This window comes from Lepidochelys olivacea (genome assembly GCF_965140295.1).
Source record: "Lepidochelys olivacea isolate rLepOli2 genome assembly, chromosome: 3".
NCBI classification, from domain to species: domain Eukaryota; kingdom Metazoa; phylum Chordata; order Testudines; family Cheloniidae; genus Lepidochelys; species Lepidochelys olivacea.
The window spans coordinates 202,757,971-202,775,376 of record NC_140413.1 but is presented as its reverse complement, the minus strand read 5'-3'; the positions used below and the strand labels follow the sequence as shown (position 1 = coordinate 202,775,376).

Genomic DNA, 17,406 nt, shown 5'->3' with positions numbered 1-17,406 from the left:
CTTCACAGAGATGTTACCTCCTTATTCTTATTAATATTGAACATCCATTGGAAGTTATATAGTTCAGTCAGTGCCTGATCCAAAAAGCCTAGTGAAGTTGAAAGATCCCCATGAACATAAACAGGCTCCGGAGCAGATGTTTAAGTTGGAAAAGAAATGGTTCATTGTCTAGCGTCCAAGACAATATTTCATTACGATTCGTGAGAGGTGAACCAATATGGTAAAATCCTCATAGTAAGAACCTCCCTGCATCTACTTCATTTTTCCCCCTCTAATTGAAACTAATTGAACCTGAAGCTTTTGTGAGATCAACCTTCCCAATAGATTTGTTTTGGTTTGAGAGATCAGAGAGGTCCAGAATGGCTCATGAGTCTCCTGCCTTTCTGCCCCTTTCTTCTTAAGGAGGGGCGATCTGGGCTGCTAACTGCCTTCAGCATCTAGGCTCTTTGATGGTGCAAGCCAATTCTCAGAAATGCTGAGCTCCCAGAAGCTCCCATGACATAATTAAATTAAGGGCCTGATCTGTATTATTTATGCTCTAAAGTCAATGGAGCTTTAAAACACTCAAGACTGCAAGAGCAGATCATTACCCTGATTATGCTACATAAAGATTTAGGAGCCTATCTTTTGACTCTCCTTTTTTATAATCTTGGCCATAGGGTTTATCTCCGGGGAAAGAATTGTGAATTCACAATTTTAAAATGTTTTTTTTCTATATTATATAAAAATTAAGCATTTTTAAGCACACTTGCCTAAGGGAATTTTGTTTGTTACATTTGATTTTATGTTAGCATCATCTTGTGTTATATTAAACAAGGAAGAAGTGATAACAGTACATAGTAAAAATCTGGCTCGTATAATTGATTTATGGTCTTTTTAATGTTACTGATTTAGAGACATGCCTTAGTTCTGCAAAATGCCAGGGAGCACTGATCCAAACACAACAATTCCATGTAGAAGCCCAATCTAAACAGGGCAAGTGGTTGTTAATTTGCATCTGTTATATATGTTATAGAACTTTCTGCAGCACCTACTGCCGCTGTTGTATAATTAATGAACTGTCAGTATTTCCATTAGACACCCGTAGTCCAGAGTTTTATACCTTGGCTGTAAATCGTATTGTATCCTAAAACTTCTCATGGTCTGCTCAGGAGCAGCTTTGTTTCTGCAAATTAGATTAAAAAAATATCAGCGTGGCTGCTTAAAAGTTAAGATTCTAATATATAGAAATGTATGATCTTTTGACGAATTCAAGCATTCTCAATACAAAAGCAGCTTTATTTTTATGGTGATATTTTGCAGGTCTATTGTCTGTAATGTAGACTGGGCCTTACTGATATACAGAAGAATCCATTTAGTTAGAATGGTGCAATGTTACAAAGAATTCCTGATCCATGGAAACTGTCACTTAAATAGTAAGGCTGCTGTCCAAGGAGCTGTAGAGAAGTGGCAAGTCTCTCACATTAGTGGATAGGCTCATGGAGTGGGGAGGCCGTACAGGGCCAAATTCTGCTCCCATTTATGGTAGTGAAAATTTGCAGTCCTGCCCTTGATTTCAGTGGAGTAACTCTAGATTTACATAGGTGCAGCTCAGAACATGATAAAGCCCTAAAGGTCTAACTTAAAAGCAACCAACAAAACCGACAACTAGCTAACAACTAACAGAAGCCAGGAAGTACAGAATCAAGGATGAAACTTTGGCAGAAATCCAAACTATTCGTCTTAGATATCGTAAATGTCTCAGGACTGTAAATAATCTTACAGTACACACCTTAATATTGCAGCAGGAAGGAGTGAGTTACCAATTGTGTTTCAAACTTGCCTTGCCTTTTATGAGTTTAAGTCAGACCAAATTTGAAAAGAATTCCTACCAAATTGCACCAGCACGTTACTTGATGTACATTTTGGGATAGTTTCAGAAGCTACTCTTGGAAACAATAGAATTGTAGGACTGGAAGGGACCTCAAGAGGTCTTCGAGTCCAGTCTCCTGCGCTCAAAGCAGAACTAAGTATTATAGACCATCCCTGACAAGTGTTTGTCTAACTTGCTCTTCCAAATCTCCAATGGTGGAGATTATACAACCTCCCTAGGCCAGTGGTTCCCAAACTTGTTCCGCTGCTTCTGCAGGGAAAGCCCCTAGCAGGCCAGGCCAAGGGACGTACTGGCTGCCGCTTCCAGCAGCTCCCATTGGCCTGCAGCAGCGAACCGCGGCCACTGGGAGCCGCGATCAGCCGAACCTGTGGGTGCGGCAGGTAAACAAACTGGCCCGGCCCACCAGGGGCTTCCCCTGCACAAGCAGTGGAACAAGTTTGGGAACCACTGCCCTAGGCAATTTATTCCAGTGCTTAACTATCCTGACAGTTAGGAAGTTTTCCCTAGTGTCCAACCTTAACTGCCCTGGCTGCAATTTAAGCCCATTGCTTCTTGTCCTATGCTCAGAGGTTAAAGAGAACAATTTTTCTCCCTCCTCCTTGTAACAACCTTTTATGTACTTGAAAACTGTTATCATGTTCCCCCTCAGTCTTCTCTTCTCCAGATGAAACAAACCCAATGTTTTTCAATCTTCCCTCATAGCTCATGTTTTCTAGATCTTTAATCATTTTTGTTGCTCTTCTCTGGACTCTCTCTAATTCGTCCATATCTGGTGGCACCCAGAGCTAGACACAATACTCCAGTTGAGGCCTAATCAGCATGGAGTAAAGCAGAAGTATTCCTTCTTGTGTCTTGCTTACAACACTCCTGCTGCTAATATATCCCAGAATGGCATTTGCTTTTTTGCAACAGTGTTACACTGTTGACTCAAATGTAGCTCTCAGTCCTATTTAACATATCATTTGTGGATTGGTAGAATTAAAATGCTGTTACAGAACAAGTGAAAAAAAGCTGTCATAATTTAAACCAGAAAAAATACAAAATCATGCTGAGAGTGTTTTAACTTTTGAGATACAAAATGTGTGCCCTGTTTCTTTGTGGGTTCATGTGCTCCATAAATCTGAGACAGCTGGCGTGGAACGGGACTTAATAATTAGATTTTATAGATTCATTACAAAAGCTGAGAGCCATAGATTTATTTTCAAGCTAGCCCAGATACAGCCGTGTTGCTGTTTTCATTTTTTCCGCAGACACTTCATTCAGTTTAACATGTCAACAAATGCTACTGGATTGTAATCTTATTTGTTGACTGTTGAAGGCTTGGAAAGTTGGGAACAAAAGCTTCAGCAACATCTGTGTACTCATTTGAGCAGTGCAAATGGCAGTAGCAACCAATCATGTAATCATTATTAAGGAAGTAGGGAAACCATTCAGTCTAGCAATCCATCTTTATTATGGTTACAATTATTGCCCTACTAATTATCAATCCTTTTGTTAGTTTTTAAGCTAAGAAAAAGGCATCCCCAAAGAAACACTGTTACAACATGAAGAGAAACATATGTACAGTCTGACTTTATTTTTAATTGTCGTGACCATTTTTCTAGCCTTTAGTAGAAACAAGTCCTGATTATTTATTTAGAAGCTTTATTGCTTCCCCCTCCCCCTGAAAGAAATGCAACAGTTAAGAACAAAGGTAAAATCCATCAGGAAAGAAGTAATTTCTATTAATTCAAACGTGGTTTAAAGAAATCTCCTCTTCGGGGCAAAAAATATTTCTCTCACCACTGATTTTTTAAAGAAATATCCTTCAGACATTAATCGGCAGTCCTGTTTTGTGACTGATTTCTTCTCAGAGTTGCCTGAAGTTATTGCTGTTGTCACAGTGGGGAGTGACACTGCAGCAGCATTCCTTGCAGCACTGGAAGCCAAGCAGTAATGATCATTATCTATCACAATCGTTTTCGCACACTTATTTAACCTTTAAAATTATATTTTGCCATCCGCCTTTTTGCCTGTTAAGAAGAAAAACAAATGCAGGATGCAGAGCTCATCAGTTTTGTGTTGAGTGTGTGTGTATAGACTGCAAATTCTGCCCAACTAACTCCCAACCCTGCTTCACCTCCAATATCCATTTCCTCTACCTGTGCTCCTAGGCCACTGAGCATCTCCCATGAAGAATGCCGAGCAGTATTCCTTGGATACAAATTCATTATCTCCTTCTTTATTGCAACAATATTCTTTGCTTACAGCACCCATCTGCTTTTATGCTTCAAGTACTGAGCCCACAACTTGCATCACTTATTTGCAACCTTCAACACTTCCCTAAAACCTTTCCACCCAACCTGTGCACCCACCTCCCTTCTTGCACAGGATCTTGCCAGCTTTTCCAAGCAGAATAGACCTTCCCAGCTTGTGGGTTACCAACATCTACCTCACAACACCTGAAGTTTCAGGGGTGGGAAGGAAATTAAGATGGGCAAAAAAACAACAACAACAACAAAAAACCCAACACCATGATGCTCCAGCTTCACAATTTCAAGAGACAACAATGTGCTATTGAGGAGGGGGAGGACAAGACGGGACAGTGACCAGTCTGAGGTTGCTGTGTTATGTAGCAGCACTAAGCTAACTTTCCTCTCCCCTCACCATCTTCCCTGCTGTCACTGAACACTTATTGAGCTGCTGGGACCAGGCAATAGGGTAGCAGGGCCACCCCCCGGTTTCCCCCCGGCCATCTGTCTGGGTTTTTCCCACCCCTGCTCTGTTGGCTTGGAGGGTAGAAGAGCTTGGGAGAGGCAGAAACCTGGTCACCAGGTGGGAGCTGAGCAGGGTGGGGAGGAGCCCCAGGTATCCTCTCAGGAGCAGCTTCTCGTTCTCCCTCCATTCAGAGACACATAAAGAGTGTTGCTTTCCATGGCAACAGGGAAAGTTGGGGTATGGGCACCTTTGGGCAGGACAGAAGCAGTGATGAGCTGCCAAAATCTTAATAACCTGTTCCCTCCTCATCCCATGATGGGGTCATAGCCCCCCTAAGAGCCAGAGGGACCTGCCGGGGGGCGAGGTGGGGAGTCCTGGCGGTGCTTACCTGGGGCAGCTCCCAGGAAGCATCCCGCAGGTCCCTCTGGCTCCTAGGGGCGGGGTAGTGTAGCTAGGGGGGAGCAGGGGGAGCGGCCGCTCCCCCTACTGATCACATCAAAAGTGGCGCCTTAGGCGCCAAATCTGTGGGTGCTCCGGCGCTGGAGCACCCACGGGGAAAATTTGGTGGGTGCAGAGCACACACCAGCAGCTCCCCGCCCCACCCTGCGCCTGGCCCCAGCTCGCCTCCACCCCTGAACGCACTGTCCTGCTCTGCTTTTCCGACCCCCCCCCCACTTCCTGCTAATCAGCTGTTCACGTGGGAAGCCTGGGAGGGCTGAGAAGCAGGTGGCAGCTTCGCACTCAGGCCCAGGGAGGCAGAGGCGAGCTGGGGAGAGCTTCCCCTGCGCGCCCCCTGGGTTTACCTGCTGCGGCACGGGCGGCCCTCCTCGCCCCCGCACCGCCCCAGCTCACCTCTGCTCCGCCTCCTTGGGCCTGAGCGTGAAGTCACCGCTTGCTTCTCAGCCCACCCACGCCCCCGACTTAGAATCATAGAATCATAGAATATCAGGGTTGGAAGGGACCTCAGGAGGTCATCAAGTCCAACCCCCTGCTCAAAGCAGGACCGATCCCCAATTAAATCATCCCAGCCAGGGCTTTGTCAAGCCTGACCTTAAAAACTTCTAAGGAAGGAGATTCCACCACCTCCCTAGGTAACGCATTCCAGTATTTCACCACCCTCCTAGTGAAAAAGTTTTTCCTAATATCCAACCTAAATCTCCCCCACTGCAACTTGAGACCATTACTCCTTGTCCTGTCATCCGCTACCACTGAGAATAGTCTAGATCCATTCTCTTTGGAACCCCCTTTCAGGTAGTTGAAAGCAGCTATCAAATCCCCCCTCATTCTTCTCTTCCGAAGACTAAACAATCCCAGTTCCCTCAGCCTCTCCTCATAAGTCATATGTTCCAGTCCCCTACTCATTTTTGTTGCCCTCCGCTGGACTCTCTCCAATTTTTCCACATCCTTCTTGTAGTGTGGGGCCCAAAACTGGACACAGTACTCCAGATGAGGCCTCACCAATGTCGAATAGAGGGGACTGTAAATCCTCATCCTTCAGGCCACGAGATGATCACCAGCTGCAGTCAGAAATTCCATACTGCCCCAATACAGTATCACACAGCTACTGTATAGGGGTCTTACATTTTCCCCTGAAGGTGAGATTGGCCACTCTGAGTGACCCGTTACTGGTCTAGATGGACCACTGTTCTGGTCTAGCATGACAATTCTTACGTTCTTAGTGCCAAAAATAAAACATCCTCATTTGGATTCATCTCAGGTCTCCTGCTCCTTCACTTGTCAGGCTCTGAGTGTGCCATGGAGGCAAAACTCTTAGAGTATGTCTACACTGCAGTTAAACACCTGTGTCTGGCCTGTGTCAGCTTGGGCTTGGGCTGCAGGGCTGTCAAACCGTGGTGCAGATGTTCAGGGGTCCCAGAGCTAAGGCTCTAGCATGAGTCCGAATGTCTAGATTGCAGTTTTCCAGCTCTGCAGCCGGAGCCCTGCAAGCCTGAGTCAGCTGAGACAGGCCAGCCATGGGTGTTTAATTGCAGTGGAGACATACTCTCAGTTCAGGCTGTCTTTAAAGCAGCTGGTACAAATAGCTTCGAGGACTTCTGCCTTAACTAGCTGCAGAAATGAACAGCCACAGTAGAAAGTAGCCGTTTGGTCAGATGGGAACATAGGATACACAGAGAGAAAATAGGCCCAAATTAAAGGGCAGGTTAAAAAAATCCACAACTTTTAATGGCCATTCATCACTTCTTTGTTTCCTTTAATTTGTTTTTTGTGGGGATAATTCACTGTTGTTTAACAATGAGCTATTAACCCTAACCCTAAGCTATTAACATTTTCTGTGCCCGTTCTTGTTGCCATTTTGAAATTTCCTAGGTTTGGGCATATCCTTTAGTGCAATGCTCAGAAGCCTGAGGGTTAGAGTGCATTAAAATTAAAGAGTTATCCTCAAGCTTCTATTTTAAGGAGGAGAAAGTACACTGGTACTGTACGTTGTGCTGAATGGAGTACCCGGAGCAAATACATCCAGGCTGCCAACTTTAAGCCCCATGGCCACATTGTGCTAGTCCCTCTTGATCCATGTGCTGTGGCATGTTTCCACATCTAGTCCCTTAAAAATGAACTGGGGAAAACTAACCAGCACACCAACTCATGCACCAGAACACCCAGCAAGTATAGTCAGACACCTAAAGTGAAATCCTACCCCATTGAAGTCAGTGGGATTTTTGCCAGTGACTTTAATGAAGTCAGGATTTCACCCCTGGATTGCATGTGCTAGAAGCAGCTGCATACTGCATCTGTTAGAAGAAGTACTAAGGTGAACTTCAGAATACATTCTCCCCCTCTCCCGCCGAACCAGTCTGCCTTGCACAGGAAGGGTGAATCAGGGCCTCACACCTGACTTGCTCTGATCCCACCTCTAGAGAGGCTAAAGGTAAGTGCAGGCTTTTGTCCTATGCCATGTGACACTTCAGTGGTTTGTTTGTGTAAATCATTGAAATTCAGATTTGAAGTCACATCTTTGGCAATCAGACAACTCTGGCATATCAGATCCGATGCGGGATGTTTTACACGTCAGATATGAAGCTTACTGCTATGCAAATATAAAGAAAAATGAGCTGGTACTCAGCATAGCTATGATAGTGATAAAGCAATAGTTTAAAGGGCACATCCAACTGGCTATGTGCTGGAAAAACTTACCTCTATGACATGTTTTACGCATGTGGAAGGGGTGTGTGCAGACAAGCGGGCTAGCATAACTTTGAAAATCTAGACCTGAGTGAAAGCTTCTGCAAATCATGTTGTTTGCAGGCCGAATGGGTAATTGTAAGTGCACGGATGTGGAGACAGTAGGCTAGCCCTCCGACAGCCAAAACAGCTGTGATGGATGAGTGGTTAACACATTGGACTCAAAATCAATGGGGTTCCCCTGTGCAGTTTTGAATCTTGCTCACAGTGAGGGGCTGCTTTTGACTGAGTGTCTTTTTCTAAAATACACGCTCTAGGAATTATTTTGGGGGGGCTCTGTGGCCTGTGCTATACAGGAGGTCAGACTAGCTGAGCACAACGGTCCCATCTGGCTTTGGAATCTATGAATCCTCAGCTGGTATAAATCGGCATAGTTCAATTGACTTTAATAGTGCAATGCCAGTTCCTACCAGCTGAGGATCTGGTCTTGTGTTTACTGGGAAATTCAGGTTTTGTCAAAAATATGCTCCTCCTTATTCAATGCAATTCAGTAGCAATTAGAGTACTATGGTGCTAAAGCAGATTTAGTATGTATTGAAGAAGGGAACTTCCAGTGTTCAGTATTATATTGTTCTGTAGTAGCGTGATACTCAAACTACCCTATTGCAAGTATTACCATTATTGCTTCTATTAGTACCTTTCAGAATTTGTCTGCGAGAGAGATTATTTGGAATAGATGCAGAATCAAGTGGCCATCCTTTGAATAAATAATATACGTTAAACACTTGGAATATTGCTTTTATTTCATGTATTAGAAAAATTAGTCGTCCAAAGCACTAAACCAATTGATACTGGTTTTGCACACTGGTTGGCAGTCTTGCTGAGGATTGAATGTTCATGGACACTGAACATCCTCTCACCCTTAGCGGTGATCGTTCCAAAGAGAGTTGAATCATGTTAGCAGAGCAACGTGGATACGTGTCATATGGCAAGCAGTGCATGTGATGCTTTAGATAGAGATTTCCGAAGTCAAGGATTTCACAAGTCCAAAATGTTTGATGCAAACCAGTAGATGATGGACAATATTCTCCTAAAACATACAGTAGCATTCATCAACATTCAGACTGCTTTGAGGGAAAACAAAGACAACGTAAAAGAAAACAGCTGTAAATACATACAACTTTTCAGTCAACATAGATCAGCGGACCCAAACATTGAGAGCTGAGTTTTCAAAAACAGACACTTAAGATGCAGACACAATATGTGCATGCCGCTGCAAACAGACATGTGCTTGTGCAAATTAGGCATTCTACAGGGGAAATGGATAATTGTGCATCACAGACGGTGTGACTGCGTGCACGGTATATGTTTGCAAGCAAGATTATCTGCTTGTGCATCCATCTGCTTCTGAAAAGTTATGATGCGAATCAAAGGGGAAAAGCACTTAAAGAAAACAGGAAGGAGATGTGAAATGGGGGAGGAGGGAATAACAGTGAGGCAGGGAGAAAGAATTGAAGGGAGCCAGGTTCATATAAACAACAAGTGCATTAACCACATGGAAAAGGTAGAAAAACTCTAAGACTTCAGTAGCAGAGTTAGGCCAGCATAGAGCACCTTTGAAAATTCCATCCTCAGTTTTCTATCCCAGGCACCAGCCCTAAATAAGCATTTTCAAAGAGGAGGGCTTTTTATTGTTTTTAAAGTGAATTTAAAATAAGAGTAAAGGGTAGAGAAAATAGAAAGTAAACATTTAAATTGAGTGGAGCAGTCAGAGGAGCTGAGCTCCCAGCAGAGAGCTTATCCACAGGAGGACCACAGAAATGGTGAATGCGGAGTGCATTCATCGACAGGTACATTATATATCTCTTTGACATACTTATATGACCCCTGTTATCATAGTATCTGAGCACCTCACTGTTCTTAATGTATTTATCTTCACAACAACCCCACAAGGTCAGGAAGTGCTATCCCCATTTTAAAAATGGAAAAATGATGTGTGAAGAGATTAAATGACTTGCCCAAGGTCACACAGGAAGTCTGTGGCACAGCAGGGCATTAAACCCAGGTCTTCCCAGTCTGAGGCTGGCATCCTGCTCACTGGACCATTCTTCCATTATCTTTAGTCTTCCATCACAGGACATTTGCACTGCCATTACTGGAGCTGAACCCATTGTACAGATTGAGGTTTCCAGTGCTGGAAGCCCAGAACCTTTCATAAACACAAACATTTGATTTAAACGAGAGGGGAATTTTTTTCCTAAAGTCTCCAGGTTTGAGAAAAAGCTGTTGGTTGTTTTTTTAATTTTACAATATGTCAGTATTGCAAACAGGTAATATAATTAAATTTTTAATACATAGTGCAGCATCACCTTGGGAAATTTAACTAACCAAATAACCGTGGTGATTAGTATGATACGTATTGATTTGGGAGCTACTGTTGATCCATGAGTGACTGTACAGCTGTTGATTTTCTCTTGCACTGCACTGTATTGTGTGTTGTGACAAAAAGAGGTCTACTGTCCCAGTTTTGTGGCGTAGCCTTTGTATCTTGTGTGGCTTGTTTAAAGTATAACACGTGCTTAAGAACTGAAACTTTAAAAAGAGCTCTTTATTAATGTGAAATTCAGACTAACTTGGGGATCTTAGCAATTACTTTTGAAGACAACGATAGCAAGGAACTTTTTAAAATCTTGTTTATGAAGTCTTGCAATTATTACATCTCACCGATGTCAAAGATGCATGTTTATCTGCCATTTGAAAAATGCAAACATTTAAAAGATAGGAGAATAATAATGAGGCACACTGACTTGCGTGTCTGTCTGTCTGTACAGGCCTTAATGCTAGTCTCCTGGTGGCTTTGCATCAGGGTAACTCTGTTGCCTTCAATGGAGGTAGTCCTGATTTACACCATTGTAAATAAAGACAGAACCTGGACTATGGCACTGTCTTGTGTTAAGTCATTTTCATTTAGATCTGGTGCTCTTAAGATGTCTTTGACAGCTTGCCTGTCACCAGAGGGTGAATGATGTTATTAACACTCATTGTTATTAGATTCATTATAATTATCCCAGCAGCCCAGAATGAATCCCCTTGTTTTGTGTCCTTGTTATGTTGTTGCAGCTGGACAGCTGGCTGGTAACTCCTCAGTAGAGATGTATCGCCAAGTGCTCTTGTCAGGCTGCCGCTGTGTGGAGCTGGACTGCTGGAAGGGACGAACAGCAGAAGAAGAGCCCGTCATTACACATGGATTCACCATGACAACGGAAATATCCTTCAAGGTATAATGAGGCAACACAGTGTCACTTTATCTTGGGTAGTTCCTTGCATGTAAAATGTGTCCCAACACATGGCAGAGTTAAACACCTTCATACAGCGAAGGTAGAAGGAAAGAGAAATGGAGGGGCAAAGAGATGTTTTCAGATGAGTGTTGAAAACAGGTGGAGAGTCATTGAAACTGAGATAGAGGGAGGATGTTCCAGTAGTCCAGAGCTGCAAGAAGAAGATCATGAGTGGAGAGATGCCACATTCGGACAGAAAAGAGACCAGTGCTAGATGATAGAGAGAGCAGACAGACATGTATGGAGTCCCTGGCGGGTTTTATAAGCAAGGAGGGCAAGTGTGAACTGAATCTTGAGGTGAATGGGGAGCCAGTGGAATTGTCTGAAGATAGAGGGGATATGGCCACATTTCTTGTATGGGTGATAACAAGAGCAGGGGGATCCTGTATGTGCTGGAGTCTGGAGAACTGGAATTGAAGCCATGACAAAATGAGTCCAAGCAAGAGAAGAAGGCCTGAATGAGGATTTTGACAGAAAAGGGGACAAAGCTCCCTCTCTTCTCTATCTGGCAGGGACTCTTAACTCCCTGCCAAGTTTGCTGTCATGTGTTTTCTTTCCTTTCCGTGGCCTGCAGCTTTACTCATTCCTTTCCCCCTGCAGGTCTGACTGTTAGCACTAAGGTTGCAGAAAGGCCTGCAGGGAGAACGGCTGTGTAGCAGTAGCCCTGGCTGGGATGATTTAATTGGGGATTGGTCCTGCTTTGAGCAGGGGGTTGGACTAGATGACCTCCTGAGGACTCATAGATATTCTATGATTCTGTGTGAGGGAGAAAGGAGACAAGAGTGCACACAGCTAGTGGCAGAGGACCTCTTCCCCTCTAGGCATTCAAAAGCTGCCAACACCCTGGCACGTTCAGTGACACTTGAGATGTTATTCCCATGATTCCCCTGAACAGTCTGGTACCCACAGCTTGGGAATCAGTGGGTTAATGGGGAAAGCAGGAAACAAAAATGCTGGAGCTTAGAAGGCAGCAAGATAGTAACTGTAGATAAAGAAATAACAAAGTTGTAAATTCCAGGAACTAAAGTGACAATGGACTGCCCATCCAGGTAGCGAGACATTAACAGTGTCAGTGCACAGCAGTAATTGAAATTGGCTAAAAGGCTATCTCACTTTCAGTCTACAGTATGTATTTGATCTGCAGTTTTTGTGCCTCCAGCACAAATGCTAGATAGCGGTAATAGTACATTAGCTAAAATGCTGTGTAAGGGCAGCATTCTAGAGTTCTGAAAGAAATACCTCCAGTTAATTTTAGGTACTTCTTTTCTATGGAAATACAGTTCTAGGCTTACTAATATGCAGAAGATATTTGGGAAAATATCATCCTTCTCTGAAGTATCCTTTTGTTACTGGTGATAGGCTTGGCCACTTTAACAGCTACAGATTTTGTGTGGGTCTCTTTCACTGTAAGGCACAAGTGTTTACTTGTCTTGATAGTCATTCACTTACAACATAAATAAGTAACACAACAACAAAGTATCTATATTTCACTTGCACTGCACTGCTTCTCTGCTTTTTTCACTCTTTCTCTCTAACTCTATGCTGATAGATTTAGTCACAGGAAATTGTAAAATACTACCCCGGCACTATTATTACTAACCTTCCCCATTCACAGTTGAGAAATTAGTTGATGCTGATGTAGAGTTTGGTTTCTGAAAGTTGTTTAATTAAATAAGGTGGTTCTCAACCTCTCCTCAGCCAAGTACAAGAGTATAAAGCAAAACCTGTCTGATTCTTTTAAAGCATACACAAGAATAGGGCCCAGGAGATTTCAGGATCCAGTCCACATCTCGCTGGCATCTGAAGGGGGTGGGAGGGACGTCTGAGTGTAATCAGAATCTTTCAGTCACCCCTAATGCAAACGTCCTTTTACATTTATTTATTTATTTATTGCCGCTTCTCTTTTCACCTCTAACGTGTGTGCTAGGTGAGCAAAGCAGTAGTGATAGAACGCATCAGAGGTGTGTGACTCAGTTCTGAACCATCGTTGGCTCTGGCTGTTGGGTGCTAAGTCACTGAATGGTTCGTGCTTTTGGCGTGGCTGTCACAGGCACTGCTGTTTGCTCAGACCGTCGGTTTTCACTGACGTAAAGAGATTTTCTAAAGTGTAGAGACAAAAAGTAATATGAATCCCCTTTGAGACAACTTCATTCATTCGTTTTTTGTCTCCTCTCGTGACTCAGAGCAATTTGTGAGGCTTCTGACTCCTTCAGATTGGGAGCCACTGCAGGTATATGACCTTATAGCAAAAACAACCATATTCCTTTTGTCAAATTCAGGAGTTGCTTTCTAGATATACGCACTTTCTGTGTCTCTACTTTGGAGAATCATTTCAAGTGAGTCACGCTCCTGCTACAATGAAACATGGATCTTGGCATCATTTCTGCACTGACTGAAGTGGATCTGTATATAAATTTGAAGATGCAGAAAGCTCAGTGTCTCCAAAAGGGCCCATCACTTCATTGACCCAAAGTTTGAATCTCACATCTACAGATTCAGCCAATCCCAGAAGGGTGACCAAGCTCTTACCCTTTCAAGCTGACTTTCCCCCCACTTCATTTTCTCCCCCTGTATTCAGTATTTTATCCCATCTGAGGAGTTGCAATGACAGCCGAGGAAGTAGTTTCATATGACTATACAGAACTAGTCCATAACTGGAGCAAAGCTCTCCTTCCAAGTGCACAATGGGGTGCTTAGCTTTCATACTGTGCTCTTCCCAACACAGGCAGAGCTCCCACTGCTATCCATACTGTTGCATGGAGCTGAGAAGAGAATTTGGCTCACTGTCCCTCGCAGGTGTCTAAAATGTAACACACGCTGTACCCTTTCATCCGGACATGAGTCACAGGTCTCTTAGAAAGAACATTTCATAGAATGCTATTCGGCCCAAGTCTACTACAAAATGAGAAATAGATCTCTGCAGTAGGGTTAAGGGCCTGCAGCTTGATTATTTTAATTATGCTTTCAGGGACTCTTGCAGTCCACGTGTGAGAGTGGTGAAGTCTAAAGGGAACGAAAAATAGAGCTAATAAATCTTAAAGATCTAAACTAAACTTTCTGTAGATCATAATGGGTGGGATTTTCAAAAGATCCTTGTCACTTAGGTGCACAAGCCACATTGGCTTTCAATGGGACTTATGTGCTTACGTCGCACAGGTACTAATAAAAAAATCCCACCCAGTGTCACAAATGTAAGGTGACATCAGTGTTTTGTGATCTACCTGGGCTAGAAGCAAGTTTCATCTAGAATGAGGTATTTTGTACTGTCCAATGGCGTGCAGTGTCTGTTGCTAACTCTCATGGTTCATGAGATATCCGACTGCTTACTTATGTATCATTTATTTATCAGTTTTACTTCTACAAATAAACATGTAACCAGAAACCTATTGCTAGATAGAATCGACCCATGCTAGGCCCTGAGGAGGAAGATTCCACATTTGGGAAAAGGAAAAAACAAATGGCTTTTGAAGCTTTTGAAGCTCAGAGGCTAGAGAATGAGAAGTAATCTTGGTAGAGCTGGGTTAATGATCAGTGTGCCAGTGAGGTAGTTAAGTGTGTAAAGTTTGCTATTTATTATGTGGGGAGTGTGTGCATGTGTATACAGTCATATCACTGGTGAGTCAGTTCTTCAGCTGGTGTAAATAGTCATATCTCCATTGACTTCAGGTCAGGATCTGCTCCATACAGTATAGATATAATCTGATGTTTCTATAGGGAACATCAGGATATACACTCAGTGTTGCCAACTCTTGCTATATTTGGTGTTTTTTCTTAAATCCCTGGGCCCTAGAGTTGTGTGAATGCACCGGAATCTCAGCTTTCATTAAAATAAAATTAATTTCCAACCCTCATGGTTGTATAGCATAGCTTGGGAAGGTGACTTCTAAAAGTTCAAAAGCCAGAAAGTAAATTAAAAGAACTCTCACTAGATTAAAAAACCCTCATTATTTTGCATTCCATTGTATGATTTTTGGTGCTTGACTCATTTTTTTTTTTTAATCACTGGATGGGTATAACAGTCTTCGATGCTAAAGCGAATTCATCTGGAAGCAGGTTTGTATTTCAAGAGGGAAATGTGAATTATTTCTAACAATATGTGCATTGATATAGGATAAAATGGGCACGCAGCTAAAATTAGTGTCATAAAATGATTCCTCCGGTAGATAAACTATTGCCATCTTCAGTCAAGGCTGAAAGGCAGCCTTTACAAATAAATGGTTCCATTTCTGAATATATGTTTTATAGATTATTACATAGTAGGATGCTAAAACTCAATGAAACAGTCTTTTTTGTATTGTGCCTTGAAGGCTTTTCCCACAACAAACAGGAGAGGACTGAAAATTTGTGCATCAGAGTACTACGGATTTTACAAAAAAAAAAAGAAACGAGAAAAGAAAAAGAAAGATGCTACTTAGAAGATACAACAGGCTTGTCAAATAAAACATGATTATTTTAATTATTCAAAATAATCCATGAAAGGTATAACTTTAGGCATGGAATGAATCATGACCTGCAAAAAGTTGTACAATAAGCTATAGGTTCAGTCACAGAGAGGCACAAAACCACGTTTGGAGTGAGGTAACACTTTGGAGATCAGATTGTAGATCAGACTGTAAAAGCACATCCAGAGCTTTCAAGTTGTTCAGAATAAAAAGTCTGGGCATGGTTTTGGAAGGCACTGAGTTCTCTTGTGTTTGCTTTGCAGATAGATAAGTTAGATCAAGAACCAAAATATATCTCCTGGAGACATAAAGGGTGTGTAACCTATCTGTGTCCTAATTTCTTTAGGAAGTAATAGAAGCTATTGCTGAGTGTGCATTTAAGACATCGCCTTTTCCGATCCTCCTTTCCTTTGAAAACCATGTGGATTCGTAAGTAATTATGGTGTTACAATGTTTATTATACAGTGTTACAATGTCAAGACACAAGATTATTTAGCATTTTTGTTATCTGGCATTATCGTCAATCATCATAATTACTGAATTTGTCATCCTACATGTAAGCCCTTAAGGTACTTGAACATGTGCATAACTTTCAGTATGTGAGTAGTCTGATTGATTTAAATGAGATTACTCACCTTCTTAAAGTTAGGCACAAGCTTAGGTATCTTGCTGGAGCCTTGAATGTGAGGGGAATGTTTTAATAATTATTGGCCAAATTCTCTCACCTGCACTCAGGTTCAATAGTATCTTTCTGCCCAAGTAGCCTCAGTGATTTTAATGGGCTTACTCCTGGAGTAAGGTTCTACTCCAGCAGAGTATGTGAAATTCGCATTGACAGTAAACATAACAAAAATGAAAGAGAGCGCGAGAGAGAATATGCCCCATAATCTATTTTAATGTACACAGCAATTTCCTTGGAGGTGGCACGAGTGTAAACGAGAGTGGAAGTTGTCCACAGTGTGTCTTAGAGGAGAGCCCAGAAGTGGGCTTAGCGTGTGTGTGTGTGTGTATGTTGGAGTTGGTCAGTAATTTTTCAACCAAACCTCTCTGGCAAAAAATGCAGATTTGTTTAAACCAACACTTTCTTGCATGAAAGGTTCAGTTCTGACAAATTTCCTGATTTAAAAAACTTTTGAGAAAAAAGTCTTGAAATTGTTGAAACGTCTCACTTTGATGCTTTCAACACAAGAAGTTTTGCTTGTTTGATTTGGAAGGACTTTTCATTTAGAAATTTAGGTGAATAGTAATTTTTTTAATTAAAAAAGCTGAATGCAAAACAAAATGTTTCGATTGACCAGAACCAATTTTTTTTCTCACATTTTTGGTTTGGGCAAATTTTCAGGATTTTGTCATTCTGTGCCAATGTGGTTGGGAAAAATGTTAAAATCTTGAAAAATCTCCTGTGGAAAAAAACTGTCTCTCCCCTCACCCCTACTTCCCCTCCTCTGAGCTCCAAAATATATATGATTAGTCATGGAGTCGGGAAATATTTTGGGACTCCCTCTTTTTGTGCTATTAGACAAAGATAAAAAGAAAAAGGGATGGATTTGCTTACCAATGGATACTAAATGCACTGTTCTTCATTGCCCACACTGATTGATTCACAGAGCAAAATTAATGTCGAGATATAGCTACTCATCCCTCCTTTTTAGCAGAATCTAAGATCCCATTGTCTTATAGTGAACTGGGGTGTCTCTACATCATAGCAAAACTGTCACCAAAAAAAATTAGGGAAAAATCACATGCATCCCATTTCATCTGCAGTTGACCCATACAACACTGACACTATGCTGATTGTCGGTCTTGCTCCCATTCCCCCTCCAATCACCCCTTTGTATCAACCCCTCCTTCCACTGACGAAAGAAATCAGGAACCCTGGATGATCAGAAGTTTGAAATGTACCCATAGGACCAAA

At 42.3% G+C, this 17,406-nt stretch overlaps 1 protein-coding gene across 3 annotated transcripts in view; it reads left to right on the top strand.

Moving 5' to 3' along the window:
• The window catches only part of PLCB1 (phospholipase C beta 1), a 675,122-nt gene that overhangs the window by 487,246 nt on the left and 170,470 nt on the right, over nt 1-17,406 (top strand). For all 3 annotated transcript variants that reach the window (XM_084624014.1, XM_084624013.1, XM_084624012.1), the window contains exons 11-12: nt 10,832-10,989; nt 15,838-15,920. In XM_084624014.1, coding sequence (XP_084480140.1) covers nt 10,832-10,989; nt 15,838-15,920 — 241 coding nt within the window. The remainder of the gene's footprint in view (nt 1-10,831; nt 10,990-15,837; nt 15,921-17,406) is intronic.